Source organism: Penicillium psychrosexuale, assembly GCF_028828465.1.
Source record: "Penicillium psychrosexuale strain IBT 29551 chromosome Unknown utg000002l, whole genome shotgun sequence".
Lineage (NCBI taxonomy): Eukaryota > Fungi > Ascomycota > Eurotiomycetes > Eurotiales > Aspergillaceae > Penicillium > Penicillium psychrosexuale.
In genome coordinates this window covers 1,150,381-1,166,285 of record NW_026643187.1, presented here as the reverse complement: position 1 = coordinate 1,166,285, position 15,905 = coordinate 1,150,381, and the positions used below count along the sequence as shown (strand labels likewise).

At 50.0% G+C, this 15,905-nt stretch overlaps 6 protein-coding genes across 6 annotated transcripts; 3 read left to right on the top strand and 3 right to left on the bottom strand.

The window, feature by feature from the left end:
• Positions 1-150: 150 nt before the first annotated feature.
• N7518_001578 (allantoicase) lies at positions 151-1,218 on the bottom strand (the record flags this gene model as incomplete). The annotated part of the gene is made up of 1 exon (XM_057182506.1): positions 151-1,218. One exon carries the CDS (start codon positions 1,216-1,218, stop codon positions 151-153), a length of 1,068 nt encoding a protein of 355 aa, XP_057043956.1.
• A 1,110-nt stretch (positions 1,219-2,328) lies between these two features.
• N7518_001577 (uncharacterized protein) lies at positions 2,329-2,655 on the bottom strand (the record flags this gene model as incomplete). Its single annotated transcript, XM_057182505.1, has 1 exon — positions 2,329-2,655. The coding sequence occupies one exon, from the start codon at positions 2,653-2,655 to the stop codon at positions 2,329-2,331; it is 327 nt and encodes a 108-aa protein (XP_057043955.1).
• A 2,153-nt stretch (positions 2,656-4,808) lies between these two features.
• N7518_001576 (putative MFS sugar transporter protein) lies at positions 4,809-6,477 on the bottom strand (the record flags this gene model as incomplete). The annotated part of the gene is made up of 2 exons (XM_057182504.1): positions 4,809-5,450; positions 5,503-6,477. The coding sequence occupies 2 exons, from the start codon at positions 6,475-6,477 to the stop codon at positions 4,809-4,811; spliced, it is 1,617 nt and encodes a 538-aa protein (XP_057043954.1).
• Positions 6,478-7,244: 767 nt separating this feature from the next.
• On the top strand, positions 7,245-9,464 carry N7518_001575 (glycoside hydrolase family 95 protein; the record flags this gene model as incomplete). The annotated part of the gene is made up of 1 exon (XM_057182503.1): positions 7,245-9,464. The coding sequence occupies one exon, from the start codon at positions 7,245-7,247 to the stop codon at positions 9,462-9,464; it is 2,220 nt and encodes a 739-aa protein (XP_057043953.1).
• Positions 9,465-9,773: 309 nt separating this feature from the next.
• On the top strand, positions 9,774-11,293 carry N7518_001574 (glycoside hydrolase family 1 protein; the record flags this gene model as incomplete). The annotated part of the gene is made up of 2 exons (XM_057182502.1): positions 9,774-11,106; positions 11,160-11,293. 2 exons carry the CDS (start codon positions 9,774-9,776, stop codon positions 11,291-11,293), a joined length of 1,467 nt encoding a protein of 488 aa, XP_057043952.1.
• Positions 11,294-12,819: 1,526 nt separating this feature from the next.
• N7518_001573 (uncharacterized protein) lies at positions 12,820-15,843 on the top strand (the record flags this gene model as incomplete). The annotated part of the gene is made up of 4 exons (XM_057182501.1): positions 12,820-13,076; positions 13,244-14,189; positions 14,241-15,688; positions 15,756-15,843. The coding sequence occupies 4 exons, from the start codon at positions 12,820-12,822 to the stop codon at positions 15,841-15,843; spliced, it is 2,739 nt and encodes a 912-aa protein (XP_057043951.1).
• Positions 15,844-15,905: the final 62 nt, after the last annotated feature.

The window sequence follows — 15,905 nt, the reverse complement described above, 5'->3', positions numbered from 1 at the left end:
GCACCTGTTTCCCACTCATAATCATGGTCAATGGCATACTTCATTGGATATGATCCGATACATATTCTGAATTGGACATTTGAACATAATGCATTATTTACGTGTAGAACATCAGCTATATACATAATTCTCATAATATCAGACAAAAGCCTAAGCGCGGCGACCAAAGATGCGGAAACGCTTGACACCGCCATCAGGAACAAGAGTCAGCTTGACGTGGCTGAACACCCGAGTATCCTCACCACCAGCAGTGAGATCATAGGGCCCAAAGACATGCTCGGTGTCTGCCTGGCAGCGCTTATCACCCTTGACGATCTCAACCCAGTTGGCATCATCAGCTGAGGGCACACCGTCACCAGCAGTGCCAGCAATCAGACCGTGCACGCGCACAGCGCGAGGGAAGTTTCCACGGAAATCCTTGGTGTCAACAACAACCTTGGAGACCGAGCCAGGAAGGCCCAGCTTAGCAATAACCCAATCGACGTGACCAGCAGCGCGCGAGCGAGCAGTCTCCCATCCGTCACCCATATCCTTGCCGCGACCAGGAAGCAGTATGTTAGATGAGGGAGTATAGTGCTCGTCAGAGGCAGCAAGAGTCACACCGCCATTGAGAGCAGACGAGAGCTCTTCAACGGGGGCTGAGGCAGAGGCAGCCGGGGCGGGAGGGGGAATGGCGTGGCCGTAGAGGCGGAGACGGGCGAAGCCACCGTCAGGGTACATCAGAAGACGGAAGTGGGTGTAGGGGGATTGGCTGATCTCGTCGGAGAACTTCCATGCGCGGCGCTGGGAGGGACCGCAAGGTGAAGCGGGTAGTAGTGTCTTCCAGCCGGCGAAGCTGGGGTCTGCAATCTGGGCATCTGTAATGCCGCTACCTTCCGGTGCGTAAGTAGCTTGTAGCTCGGCCTTCTCGCCGTAGTTGCCGACGAAGAATGCGGTGTCTACTTCGACGCCGTGGATAGAGGCTGCGGCAACGCCCAGCTTGATCACGGCCCAGTCGTAGGGATCTGGGTTATGGCGGCGGGTCTCCCAGCCATCGTACCAGGCACCGGTGTGAATGAAGACGCCGGGACGTGAGATGGCAGGAGTGGGAGTTAGGAGGTTATCAACTGAAGCGAAGTAGTCGTTTGAGCAGGCCAGGACCTTGCTGTTTAGGTTGCAAGAGGCCAAGTTGGTAGTGTGTGCGAACACCTGGTCGATATTGGCGGCGGCGACCTGCATTTTGGGTAGAGATTTATGGATTATGCGTTTCAATGAGGTGTTTAATTGAGAAGTCGAAGACGAGGGCGAGTGTATACTTAAATAGCAGAGTGGGGGTTATCGATAAGAGACTTGCCCCTCGAAATGCATTTCCATTACTCGATAGTCTCCATTCCTCTTCGGTTCTCGTCTCATCAGAGCCAATCAGAGCCTATCTTTCTCGATATTCCGTTGGAGTACCGATATTTGGCGCTAAGTCCAGATCCAATTCCGGTTTGAGACTTTTCGGAGTTGATTTCGGAGTTCGACCGTTGATCCACTACATCAAACGCCATATCGGAGGTCCCCGATGGGCGCCGTTATCTGAATGGAAGTCTCTCATTGACTAGAAATTATAGTCACAGACTCCATAGAAACCGGAGGAATCGAAGATGTTCAATTTGCGCCTACTGCGTCTACCGTGGCAGTGAGAACTTTCCTCCGCGACCTGCACAGAGAGCCCGGAGTTCATCGGAATTCAACAATTCGGCCAATGAGACTTGCAATCGGTTCTGCGTTCTGCTGTGCTCAGTCACCGACGACAATAGGACAATAGCCGCCCTGCTTGTAATTTAGCAGACGGAAGAAAAAGGAACGGGAGTCAAGTCAACTACCATCGTGCACAGGGTTATACAATGACACAGCTACCGCCGATTCCCATATATCCCGAACATCTTTCTTCAAAGGGGACACCCGAGTCATTTGCATGAATACACACAAGACGTACTTCGTTACTGTTGCAATGTTGACCGACCTACTTGTGTGACACTCAACGAATTCTCCCTCGAGTCAGAGATTCAGGGTTAAAATGAGATAATCAATTTTATTGCCCTCAGACAAAGCCCACAGGTAGGCAAGAAGGATCAAGTGCTATGAACATGGAATATTACCCAGGTCACCCCCAGGCTATGAGAGCAGATATCAGAGTGAAAAATCGACATAGTATTTCAGCACGAGCACATCAAAATAAGCTATGAAGCTTCTAGACCAACGCCAGCAATGCCTTCGTATCATTCAATATGATGGGCGCAAACAACAAACAGCAAAGAAAAAAAAAAAAAAAAAAAAGAGAAAAAAAAGACACTTTTGTCGCTATCCCTTCCCAGTGGTCTTCGTTGCAGCATTCTCCAGGGCCGTATATCTCCACTCGTACTGTGCCATTGCTCTTTTGTCGCTTGCAGAACGACCTTCGTTCTGACCACTCAAATCCTTTGTGCCCTGCATCTGAATTTCCCATCCCTTGAGGATTCGAGCCTGGGCTTCCGCGATCGAAGTCAGGTTTGAGTTCTGTGAAGCCATTCGTTCGTCAATCGTGGCATGGTACGACAATTTGGCGCGGAAGAGGGCCATTTCGCATTCGTCGTACTTGATCCCTTTTGCCTCGGGCACCATGTTGTCTTGTGTACTCTTCGGAGGCATCTCGGACTGGACCACGAGAGAAAGAGGGAAAGAGGGAGAGATTGTCGGTGCAGCAGATAAACTACTTTTATAGCCGTGTTCTGGCAATGGAATGTTTTGGGAGTTTGGATGAAGTGAAGACAACGATTTTATGTTCAAAGGAACGAAGTATGTATAATGTCCAAAGACAAAGCGAGTGATTCACGAGCGATGTCACGCCTAGAATACGCCTGAAGCAAACATAGAAATATAGTGGCGAAAGGGAAGGTTCCAAATTAAAGAGCTGTAGGGGAAAACGCAAGAGAGATCTCGATCAAATATATCATGACCAGGTCGTGTTCACCGTCATTGTCGAAAGGAAACATGGACCCTCCAATACCCGACATGACGGACGTATCACACTCAATTCCCCCAACGCTGCGCAGAAAAGGGGCATGGCTACGGTCAAACCCAGAAAGAGAAGGAGATCAAAGGACACATGCACATACACACATAGGAGACTTCTAACAAGCCCAACGGTTTCTTCACGCCAAAAATGGTTATTTGTGCCTCTGAAACCGTACTCGAAGTAGACCCTACACATCCCGTGTTGAGGAGCGATGACCCGTTTGCTTTTTGCCATCTGTCTCGTGATGAGAAGCCGAGCCAATCGATCCAAGTTGCCGCCTTACCTGGCGCTTTTGGTGCAGAAGCCATGGTAACACTATTTTTGGATCGTGTATGACTTTAGGAATTTTGCTAGAACGGTCGAGCATCAATCGGCAGATGCAGTCCCGTCTCGGTCCGTATGGCCGTGCGCACATCTCTGTGTATCAGGATCTCTAGATTAGAAGATATCCGTGTGTTTTGCAGTTGTACTCCGTACATTTACATGTCCTTTGATGTCCCAATGGCTATATGATAGGTGGCTGTTTGCACCAAACAATCCGACCCGGATCTTTTCAGCTGAGACAATCGAAAAAAAAGTCTACCGCTTCTATACCGTTGCCACGAGGGTCAATTAGAGGCAAGCAACCGGATTACACGAGAAATAGAGTTGATGTAGCCTGCCCGTCATTTCCACCCTGTCGTCTCTCTCTATTATCCACCAGAAGATCTCAATATGGACCATTGTTCGGTTTCCAATATCTGTAGAGAAGACGGGCAAGATAAAACCCCTCGATGTCGGTATCAATGCAGTGTTTGGCCCAGACTATAAGGAATTGGTAATTCTCAAGTACCATTGGCTTTTCTACTCTACAATCAGAGACATACATACATCTTCAGTACAAAGGATAAAAAAGAAAAATGCAAGGCCCCATGAACCCGTTGAACTATATTCTTCAGCCACGTAGTCTCTTTTGTCCCTTTTTTGGCTTGCGTCACCATCCAATTCTTCCAAGGATAACCATATTAGGGCTGCAAAGCACCCACACCGGGTCATTTGTGACACTTCAGACTGCAGGAAGCCCGTTGACCGTTTATTTTATTTTCTTAACAAAGCACATGATATTATTCGAAGGCTTAACCCATTGATCAGGATAGCCTCTCTTCTAGAGAGGGCTAAAAAAAAGTATCGGAGTGCAAAGGGTCATAACTCGGTACCTGGTTATTTTGTACAACGCTGCAGGCCGAAATTTAGGGGACCTATGGGCCGTGATTGCATTCTGGACTGGTGGCGATGCATCTCGGAGAAAAGAAAAGTATTCCGTGAGGTATCCCAACGGGAAATGGGCCAGACCGAGAAAGGTCTGGGTACTTAGGGCTTGTGAGATCATCTGATGTCAACCAATTGTAGATCTACACCACGGACATTGAAGCCAACACTATCCTTTTGGGAGTCGGTAAGGACACAAAGCATTTCAAAGCCCGTGTTTCTGGTGTCTCATGTACGTTTGAGACGATAGAGGGCGGAAATTGTGTACCGGAACAAGCACCCCTCCGACGGGTAGGCACAGGGTTATATCGGGTCCGACGCGTTTCAACTGTTCCACATTGGTGCCTTTGTCTTGATCTATGTGTAATATTGAGAGAGGTCTGAAGTTTGTTTAGATTCGACATTGATTGATTTTGAGATGACCAGCTCTAAAGTTTCACTCTAAATCCAGAGAGCTTGGAGCTAGAATAAAGAAGGGAAAGGCACATCAAAATATATTATCTCTTTAATAATAAAACAGCTTCCCTACTACTAAATGTTATCGATTAGCACTGCCCTCCTCGTCCCGGCTCGCCGCCGCTCTCACTTTCTTGGCCTTCTGAATATCCAACGACATCTTCACCGGGTGGACTCCCGGGGTCTCAAACACCGTATTGATCTCCTCCAGAGACAAACGGCTAGTCTCCGGGAAGAATAACCACGACAAGACGAGTTGGATCGAGTTATACACGATGTAGACGACCCAAATCTTATACCCCACTTTTTGGATACCGACACCAATTCCGTAAGTCTGCGCGGCTCCGGCACCTCCTTGGATAAGACCGTAGAGACCCATTCCCTTGGCACGAAGTGGTAAAGAGAGAATTTCAATGGGGTACAGGTTGTGCATAGTTGCAACAAATGTCGCTGAGAAGGTCTGGTAAAGGAAAATCCAGAGAATGGTGAGCGCCGCCGCCGCTGTAGTGGCATGGAGACTGTACTGCCACGAAGTGATCGTCGTGGCCGTTTGGAAAATAATCATGCTGATAAGACCCACAAAGATCATGGTTCGTCTGCGGAACTTATCGACTATAAGCGCGCCAACGGCCGTAAAGACGAAATAGACTGCGGTGGTGCCAATGTTGATACCGAGTAGCTGCTTCTCGCCCTTGATGCCAAGTTGCTGTAACGAAGGAACCATCTAAAAAGGTATTAGTGACCGAGTTAAGGTTGCCTCTGATCTAAACACTCACATAGTACGTGATAATACCACCTCCATTCCATTGCTGGAAGAGCGAGTATAAAAACAAAACTAGCAGTCGGAAACGGGCCGCCTTGGTGAAGAAAACCCGATAGTCCCAGGCGGCCCTGTAGCCCGTCTGGTCATTCTCGAGAGATTCCTCAATCTGCCTCACCACAATGTCGACAATTGGCTCATTGATGTTAGTGCTAGTGGTGTGGTATTTGGCGATGACTTCCTTGGCCTTCTGGCGCTTGCCCCTCAAGATATAATAACGGGGCGACTCGGGAGTTATAAGGTATATTCCCAGACAGACAATAGTGGGGAATAAAGCCTCAAGAATGAGAGGAACACGCCAGGAGTTGTTGCCAGGCAATTCGGTAAGTCCAATCATGGCACCAAGCATAGCAAGACTACCGACCTGGAAGCATGCGCCGAAAAAACCGACCATAACACCACGCAGGTGGATAGGGGAGATCTCGCCAATATACTGAGAGCTTGACATGAGCGAAGTGCCGAAGCCCATGAAGAATCGGCCGGCCATGAACATCGGCAGGTTCGTTGCGAGGCCTTGCATGAGAGATGCAAAGATGACAATGGCGTTTCCGGCAAAATTGATTCCACGACGACCGATCACGTCCGCCAAACCCATAAAGGGTGCTCCACAGACGACACCAATCTGCATTAGAGCATTGATCAAGCCATATGTGCCACCACTGCTCCCGAAACCGAAGTAACCGTGCCATTGATCCAAAGCATTGATACCGCTGATGACACCCCAGTCGATACCAAAGCCAGCTTGGTTACAACCATGAATAAACATGATGAGACCCAGACGAACTCCGGTCCACGAGCGGAGGCTTAGAGAATCTTCGGATAGCTTCCACAGGTCCTCTTCTGTCACCCGTGCCAGAACAATCTCCTCAATATGTTCCCGATCCTCGCCCTTGCCCAGCTTAGCCTCCGCATAGCCAGCATCCGAGGCCATTGTTGCGTTTTGGCGAACTCAATTGAATGAACGTGGAAGAGTATGGATATGATCGAGCCAGAAGTATGGGGTCGAAACCCCTTAATCTGCAATCAAATTCGAGCCAAGAGTGTGGATATGCCGGGGTATTTCTGCTTCGGTGAGTCGGTCGCGAAGCTAGGGGCGACAAAATAACGGTCGGCATCCATAATGTTGCTAAGCGACCTATTTCGCCACGGAGAAGACATGAGCTTGGCCAGATTAACTTATGGCGTGATGTAACTGTTAGAATAGATAGTGATTGGTGAGTGATGGAGGTCACGTTGTACGTTTTGCACGCCGTCTCCTGAATTGCCTCTCCTCGCCATGTGCCCTAGGGATTTCCCACCAGTAAGATACGAGTGCGGGGGAGGCTAGCATCAAGTTGGCAGGAACATCGCTTAAACATTTTCGCAATGTCAGTCTGAAGTGGTCGCATCGACTGCAGATCACAGGGACGATGATAATCTGGGGGAGACATTTAGCCTGAAATCCGGGGAACGGCCGGGGAAAGAGTGAGATCCGGCGCTTGTTTGCCCGAATCCTTTACACTTGACAAGTCGGATCGGCTTCTTAATTATTCCACTAGCTCTTATCTCCTTTGACTTATCCGATTTAGCGTCTTTCAGCCTGTCCTATTCAAAAGTGGCGGCTGACGGACCGAACTGCCGTCTTGTTCTCCAGGGCTAGTCCATATTGATACATCCACCCAACACAGACCAGACCAGACCCATTGAAAATCATTGAACATGTCGGAACTATGGTACCAGCAGCCTGCGGAAGACTGGAATTCCGCCCTGCCTGTCGGGAATGGGCGTCTAGGCGCCATGGTGTATGGACGCACCGATACCGAAATGCTACAGCTCAATGAGGATTCAGTGTGGTATGGAGGACCTCAAGATCGCAATCCACAAGACGCGCTCAAGTTCTTGCCGCGCCTGAGAGAGGCTATACGTGCGGAAAATCATGTCGAAGCCGAGAAGATCGCCAAGCTGGCGTTTTTCGCTAACCCGATCAGCCAGCGGAACTATGAGCCGCTGGGAAACTTGTTTTTGGATTTGGGGCATGATCCTAACCGGGTTACAAGCTATCGGCGCTCGCTGGATCTCGAAAGTGCTACAGCGCATGTCAGCTATGAGTACCAAGGTGTTTGCTTCGAACGTGAAGTCCTGGCCAGCTACCCGGATGATGTGCTTGCGATCAGGTTACACTCGTCGAGCAAGGCTGAGTTTGTCATTCGCTTGACGCGCATGAGCGACTTGGAATATGAAACGAATGAGTGGCTTGACGATGTCAGTGCTACCAGAGACTCCATTGCCATGCATGTCACGCCTGGGGGCAGGAACAGTAATCGAGCGTGCTGTATCGTATCAGTTCGTTGCGATGGTAATGAGAGTATAATTACTAAGATTGGAAATAATCTGGTAGTAAACTCCAGTGATACCCTGCTGGTCATTGCGGCGCAGACTACATTCCGACACAAAGACATTGATCAAAGAACCAAGCAAGATGCAGAGAATGCCTTGGGTCTCTCATTGGAGGATGTCCGCTCCCGGCATGTTTCCGACTACCAGTCTTTGTACGACCGAATGGGATTGCAACTTGGGCCGAGCTCTCCTGAGGTCCCAACCGACCAACGTCTGAAATATTCTCGGGATCCAGGGCTCATAGCACTCTATCACAACTACAATCGCTATCTCCTGATATCATGTAGTCGGGATGTACACAAATCGCTTCCTGCAAACCTCCAGGGTATCTGGAACCCATCCTTCCATCCGGCATGGGGCTCCAGGTTCACTACTAATGTCAATCTCCAAATGAACTACTGGTCTGCGAATGTGTGTAACCTCTCAGAATGTGAGCTTCCTCTGTTTCAATTACTAGAGCGCATGGTTGAGCCTGGCAAAGCCACAGCTCGGATCATGTACGGGTGTCGGGGATGGACAGCCCATTCCAACACTGATATATGGGCCGATACAGCTCCCGTTGATCGATGGATGCCGGCAAGTATCTGGCCGCTCGGTGGTGCGTGGCTCTGCTACCACATTTGGGACCATTTCCAATATACATGCGATGAAGAGTTCCTTCGTCGGATGTTTCCCACCCTGCGTGGGTGCGTGGAGTTTCTCCTCGACTTCCTGATCAAAGACACCAATGGCGTATATCTTGTCACCAGTCCGTCTGCTTCTCCAGAAAACTCATTCTACGATTACAAAGGGGAAAAGGGCACATTGTGCGAAGGATCAACAATCGATATCCAAATCATTGCTGCTATTCTGGGCGCCTTCGAATCATGTGCAAAGAGACTAGGTCTCGAGGATGCCCTTCTTCCAGCAGTCCAAGCTACAAAGTCCCGCCTCCCGCCAATGAAGATTTCCCCTGCTGGGTATCTACAGGAATGGGCCGCTGACTATGCCGAGGTCGAACCCGGACACCGTCACACGTCCCATCTATGGGCCCTATACCCCGGGAATGCAATCACACCTTCACGAACTCCTCAGCTGGCAGAAGCGTGCGGGGCAGTTATTCGTCGACGCGCAGAACATGGTGGCGGCCATACTGGCTGGAGTCGTGCGTGGCTGCTCAACCTGCACGCACGATTACTTGAAGCCGAAGAATGCAGTGGGCATCTAGACTTGCTTTTGTCCCGGTCTACTTTGCCCAATCTACTAGACAGCCACCCTCCATTCCAGATTGATGGCAACTTTGGTGGTGGGGCTGGCATTATCGAAATGCTGGTCCAATCTCATGAGCCTGGGGTAATTCGCATCCTTCCAGCGTGTCCGAGAGGCTGGACTGGATCCATCCGGGGAGTGCGGGCACGCGGTGGGTTTCAGCTGCAATTTAATTTCGAAAATGGCCGTGTCGTAGGTGGAGTGACTATATATTCGGAGCGTGGAGAGACTGTAGTTGTTCACTTCAATGAGTTACAAGTAGAGATTACTGGTGGTGGTGAGCATAAGATCTAGATGTGATAGATGTGTCAATCAATAGATTTCAATTGCGATTTATATAACAAAGAAAATGCTTATTCTTAATATCTTAAGGTACTTCTGTACTCCAGGTGTTGGCATCTTCCCCACCGTCGCCTATACCCACCTCGCGTACTCATCTAACCCCTGCGCTTCCTAAACCGTCACGGAGCAAATACCCGCATATATATCACTTTATCCGGATCTTCTTCTGCGGGGCCTCTTCGATGAGAGCTCTAAGCTAAGAAAATAAATTGACAACTTGTCATAATTCCGCCAGTCCCAACACAGTGGCAGCACAGCAAGATGGATTTGAACTCAGTGCAAGATCTCAAGGACGTGCTCCGACCCGACTTCTTCCATGGCTACGCCACAGCAGCAGCCCAAATAGAAGGCGCCTGGAATAAGGACGGCAAAGGCGTGTCCATATGGGATACATTTGGCCACACGCCGGGCAAAATCGCCGATGGAAGCACAGCCGACGACGCCGTCAGAGCTTACGACTTCTACCGCGAAGATGTAGCGCTAATGAAGTCCTACGGCGTAAACGCCTACCGCTTCTCCCTATCCTGGCCTCGTATCATCCCCCTCGGCGGCCGCGACGATCCCGTCAACGAGCAAGGTATCAAATTCTACTCCGATCTCATCGACGAACTCCTCCGCAATGGAATCACCCCCTTCATCACCTTATTCCACTGGGATATCCCCCAGGCCTTGGAAGATCGGTACGGCGGCATGCTGAATCAGGACGCCTACACGCCGGACTTTGTGCGATACGCCCGTGTCTGCTTCGAGCGCTTCGGCGACCGCGTCAAACACTGGATCACCTACAACGAGCCGGGCGTCTATACCCTCGCCGGGTATGCAGCGGGCGTGCACGCGCCGGGCAGATCGTCCTTCCGTGAGCGCAATGCCGAAGGCGATTCGTCTACCGAGCCGTTCACCGTCGCGCACACTGAGCTCATCTCGCACGGCCATGCCGTGCGCTTGTACCGGGAAGAGTTCCAGCCCCAGCAGAAGGGAAGTATTGGTATTACCCTGCATGGCAACTGGTCCGAGGCGTGGGATGAAGAGGACCCGCGCGACCAGGAGGCTGCAGAGCGTGCGCGCGAGTTTGAGATCGCTTGGTTTGCGGATCCGTTGTACAAAACGGGTGATTATCCTGCGTCGATGCGGGCGCAGCTTGGTGATCGGTTGCCGAGGTTCACGGAGGAGGAATCGAAGCTTGTGTTTGGGAGCTCGGATTTTTATGGCATGAATAGCTACACGACTTTCTTCGTGAAGCATACGACATCTCCGCCTGATATTAATGACCACAAGGGGAATGTGGAGATCTGCAATGAGAATAAGCAAGGTGTGTCTCGTGGAGAGGAAAGTGATACCCCGTGGCTGCGGGCCGCGCCCGGGGGATTCAGGAAATTGTTGAACTGGATCTATAAACGATACCAGATGCCTATTTATGTCACTGAAAATGGTACCACCGCCAAGGGTGAGACTGCACCTACGCCTGAGGTTCTTAATGACGAGTTCCGCATCAAGTTCTTCGAGGGTTATGTCGGCAATGCATTAGCGCGGGCTGTGAAGGAAGACGGAGTTGATATCCGGTCTTACTTTGCCTGGACATTCACTGATAACTGGGGTAAGTAGTGGCTGCTTTCTTCGTATGAATTTGGAATTGGCTAATACTTTCAGAATGGGCCGCTGGGTATGCGGATCGCTTCGGTTCTACATTTATCGACTTTGAGTCCGAGGAAAAAACTCGCTATCCCAAGCAATCTGCTTATTACCTGGACAAGTTGTTCAAGCATCTGATTAAAGACGTATAGAATATTGGGAGACAGACAAATAGTTAACATAAATGAAGTGCCTGTTATATATATTTTGCGGTAAACGCAGCAACACCACCACCTATATAGGCAATAGATATTGTAAGCCAAGTCATACATCGGGGTGGACTAGGCCGTTCTTCACAACACGGGAGATTGTATGTTGTATGTGGACAGTATAGTTGGATCCTTGAGTCCTGAGCTGAAGCAAGGAACATATGGTTGTCCAATCAATTCCAGCCGCGAAAAGAATCCATATGAATTGCAGTAAGTAGTAATGTCTTTCTAGGTGGGGTCTTCAGTGCTAACCCTCAAATCGGTGGACTGGACTCCGTACGGGGTCTTCCAAACAAAGTACAATAATCACATTGGCCAACTTCCTGATGTGACACGATGCAGGAACAGGTGCTTTAGGCCGGGCGCTTAGCCCGTTGAAGCAACACATGCCGGCCCCACGCGCTGGCCCGAGTGTCTGGCGAGACGCTGTGTTGATCGACGTCTCACTTTGATTGGACATACCGTAGTTAGCGTGTTGGATTGTGCACGTTCTTCTGGCAGGGAATGGCCTTGGGTTTTCCACAAAATTGAGAAGCTTGTGCGAGAGAGGGAAGGGGAAAAGGGGTATCTCCACTGTCTTTGGAGGGCCCCTTAATATACTGCAGACAATTATATTGAGTTTTCATAGTCCGTTGAAGTTATATACAAGCCATATGAAATATACAACTCTAATATAAATGTAGCATCCTAATAGTGAAAACTTCAGATATGCAGAGTAGTTACTGAGTAACTAGATTGTATAGGGTTACCAAGTCAAATATCAAAGTAGACATAAAGTACTTGGATGTATCTTTTCAAGAGAAAGATAAGGGAAGTGACAGAAAAGTACATTCCCGGTACTTCCCACAGCCCTGAAAGGCTACCCCTGAATCGCCAAGCATTCACCCGGGCCAACCTCTCCCTCTCCTCTCCACGACTCAAGGGGGTTCTTTGTGTCACTTGACACTATTGAATGTTCTATTTTCATATTTCAAACCTTATCACCGTGCTCCATATAGTACTATACAACATATACTCCGTACAGAGTACATTGTACATTGTACACATCTTACCAGGTCCGGACTATCAAGGACGTCAAGCGTATCGCCACGCTGCATGGTACATACGAAGTAGGTTCTCAAGCGATGTCGATCCTATCGGCCAAAGCATCATTGTATGATATTCGTACCAATTGAATTGATGCACATCCAGACCCACGCCAGCCCCCCTGTGCTCCACCCACGCTTACTCGTCCCGAAGCCAGCGCTACTGAAATGGAGAACCCACGGGCGGTTTGCGCCAATCGCCCGGGGTTGTCGTGTACCAAGACTTTCTCCTTTTCTCCCATTTCCCTTCTCGTCTGATATTCTCCTAGAATAATCCTTACCCTTTTGGTCGTCTCATTGGCGCTTGCCATTCTCTTTCCCGTGCTTATCAGCATGAACGGCTGTCGATCCATGGCTATTTTTTGATACGGACCAGGGTGTTTCATGGCGTCTTCTCTAGAGTTTGGCGGCTCTCCCGCCCATTCAGAGAGCTTCTCTAGTCCTAACCCCCCTCCAACTACTCCTCCAGTCCGAACGAAACCTCTCCCGCATAATGATGGTCCAGTGACTTCGGGCCCTGATCATCCCTCCTCTCCCATTTCGTTCGAGGGAGATAAACCCATTTCCATTCCCGCTGCACCACTCTCCCCTTTGTCGGTGGATGGAGACTCATATATATCGGTGCCAAAGAACTCTAATAGGTACGCGACCAACATGACCCCGGTTTTTCCTCTCCCGCGTTTTTCGGCAGACCCTCCTTTTTCTCCCCCGGGCTACCTACCGATCAAGCATGATATGGCCTACACATGCTATTCCGTTTCTCCAAAGTCTGGAAGACTAATCGCGTGCCTCTGTCCCAACTCTCTAGATATTCCCGAGGACGGAACGATTCTCAACCCCTATACATCGATACCGCTGCATCCCGCCACGGTTCCGCCTCGTACTTAAGATCGGTGCTTGAGGACGACGACGACGACGACGAAGACGAGGGTTCCAACTACTTTGACGAAGAGTACGAACATCAGTTCATGAATGGAACCCCTCTGCACAGTCGTCTAGATAGCGAACCATTCATCCCGATCCTCAGATCCCCTCTAACGAAACGATCGTCACGACGGGCAACGAGTATGGCATTACATTTGTCTATGAACAGACCACCTCCACTACATTTCAAAGTAGACTCGCGTGCGGTATCAATGTCAATGGGTGCGGGAGATCCAAGGAACCCCAGAACCCCTGGGAACAAGATCAGCTCCTTCTTCGGCTGGAAGGGGAATAATACATCTCCCGGAGGTGAATCATCGAGCACCGAGATCTCCGACTCCGGTCGATCAGCAACACATTTCCCTATGCCACCATTAGCAAACGTTCCTTTCAACCCCGGCTCTCCATACGATCCCAAGACCAATGGATATGGTCATCCAGCGCGGACCTCAATGGGGGCTTCAAGTTTAAAGGAAAATATATTTATATCCAAGATCGCAGACATTGAGAATGAATTACGAGAGATAAGCTCCGAACTGGCGAGATCTATCCGCCGGGAAATGGATCTGGAGGATCTAGTCGAACGGCTACAATTAGAAGGTCCGGACATCAATCGACGGACAAGTGACTATTTCTCAGACGAGGGTAATAGCTCTGTTCGCTATGCATCAGATGCTGGGAAGAGCGAAGATATCGAAAAGATTCGCCGAGCTGCAGACCAAGAACGGGCACAACTCAAGGTCGAATTATCGCAGAAGTTACAGGAGGAGCGGTCTCAGCGCTTGGCATCAGAATCGCATGTTCAAATCTTGGAATCTCAAGTTCAACAGGTACGGCTGGCAAACTATGCGCAAATGTGACTAACTGCTAACCTTCATTAGCTTCGACGCGACAGAACGGATACGTCTGATTTGTCGTCGAAAACCAAGGAACTCGAGACCGCATTGGAAAATACCAAGCGGAAGCTGCTTGAAGAGCGGCAATCCAAAGATAACTTTGAAGACCTACTTACTGCCATGCGGGTAGAGTTGGAACAATTGCGAAATGATCGAGATCAACTTCGAGATGACAACAGACTCATCGAGGAAATTGAAGCTTTAAAAATCGAAAATGCTTCTTTGGCTCAGCTACAGGGTGGTCGATTCGCTTCAATCGCTGAGGAAGGGGCCTCACCCAGAAACTCGGCATTTGGAGTGAGACGATCGAGCTCCGTTGCACGCAAGCCCAGCAGCTTAGCTCACTCAGGTGGACTTTCTCGATCCAACTCAGTGAATAATAACAGCGGTGGTAAATCACCAGAAACACGTGAATCATTGGTTGACAAGGTCCACGATATCGAGGTTCAACGCGATGTCCTCCACCGGACATTGCGGAGCCTCCTTGATCGCCAGGCATACCAGGCCCGCGAGTACGAGAAGCGCACTCGTATGCTCGAGATGGAGCTTGCTCGAGCGCAGCAATCGGGTCAGCCACGGAAATTAGGCTATGAGAGAGATGTGCGCAACCTGCGTGACGAGGTGAATCATCTTCGCATGCGCGCTGAGGATGCTCTAGATGGCAAGTGGCAATGCGAGAAGAACCTCGCTGGTCTCAAGATGGACTTGGACCGTGCCGAGCAGGAGACCAGCTCTCTGCGCGCTCTTCTTGTGGAGGACACTGCCGCTGGTGCAGAGTTGATGACCGGCCAAGAAGGCTTTGCTGAGGTCGCGACCACATCATCTTCCCTACAATCTGCATTCCAGAAATTGCAAGCGGATCAAGCGGAGGCTGAGGCGGGTGTTGCGGATTCGGAGGAGCTCGCTTCCTCCCTTGTTCGAATTGAGACACTAGGCAGCAAAGTCCATTACCAACTTCAGACCAATACTTCTCTACATTCCCGTCTAGCAACAGCCATTGATAAAGGTGACAAAGATCAGCAGCTCTCCGTTGAACGGATCAATATTTTGCAGAACCACATGAGAGAGCTGGAGGAAGTTCTTTTGGTTGCGCAAAATCACACGGAAGAAGAGATGGGCAAGCATGAGGACGAGCTCCGTTTGCTGAAGGAAAGCCAGCATGCCCAGCTCACTCGGATGATGAATGGCGGCCGTAACACACTTGTCCTCTCCCCGCGGCCGCCCAACGCACCATTCGATGATCGCTCGCCGCGCCTGGACCAGACCACCAGCGGTGAGGGTGTACCCTTGACCCAGGTTGTCCAATCCGAAATCCTCGAGCGACGAGTCAAGGATCTCGAGAAGCTCCTCCGTGATGCGGATATGGAGATGGAGCAAGTGGTTGGACGGATGAACCGCACGCAGATCGATGTGGCTCAGCTTCAAACTGACAGGTATGTAACTTGTGTTTTATCTCATGGTTATCTCTTTTCATCCCATCTTTACTAACTCATCCGACAGAGATGACGCTCTCCGCCAAACCCGCCAACTCCTGGCCGAGATCCAAGCTGAGCGTGACGCCCTCAGAGGGCTCATCGATGCTCTGTAAATTTGTCAAATCTCGCGCTTTGCCCTTTCCTACTGTCTTACTATACCACGTCTGCATATGCA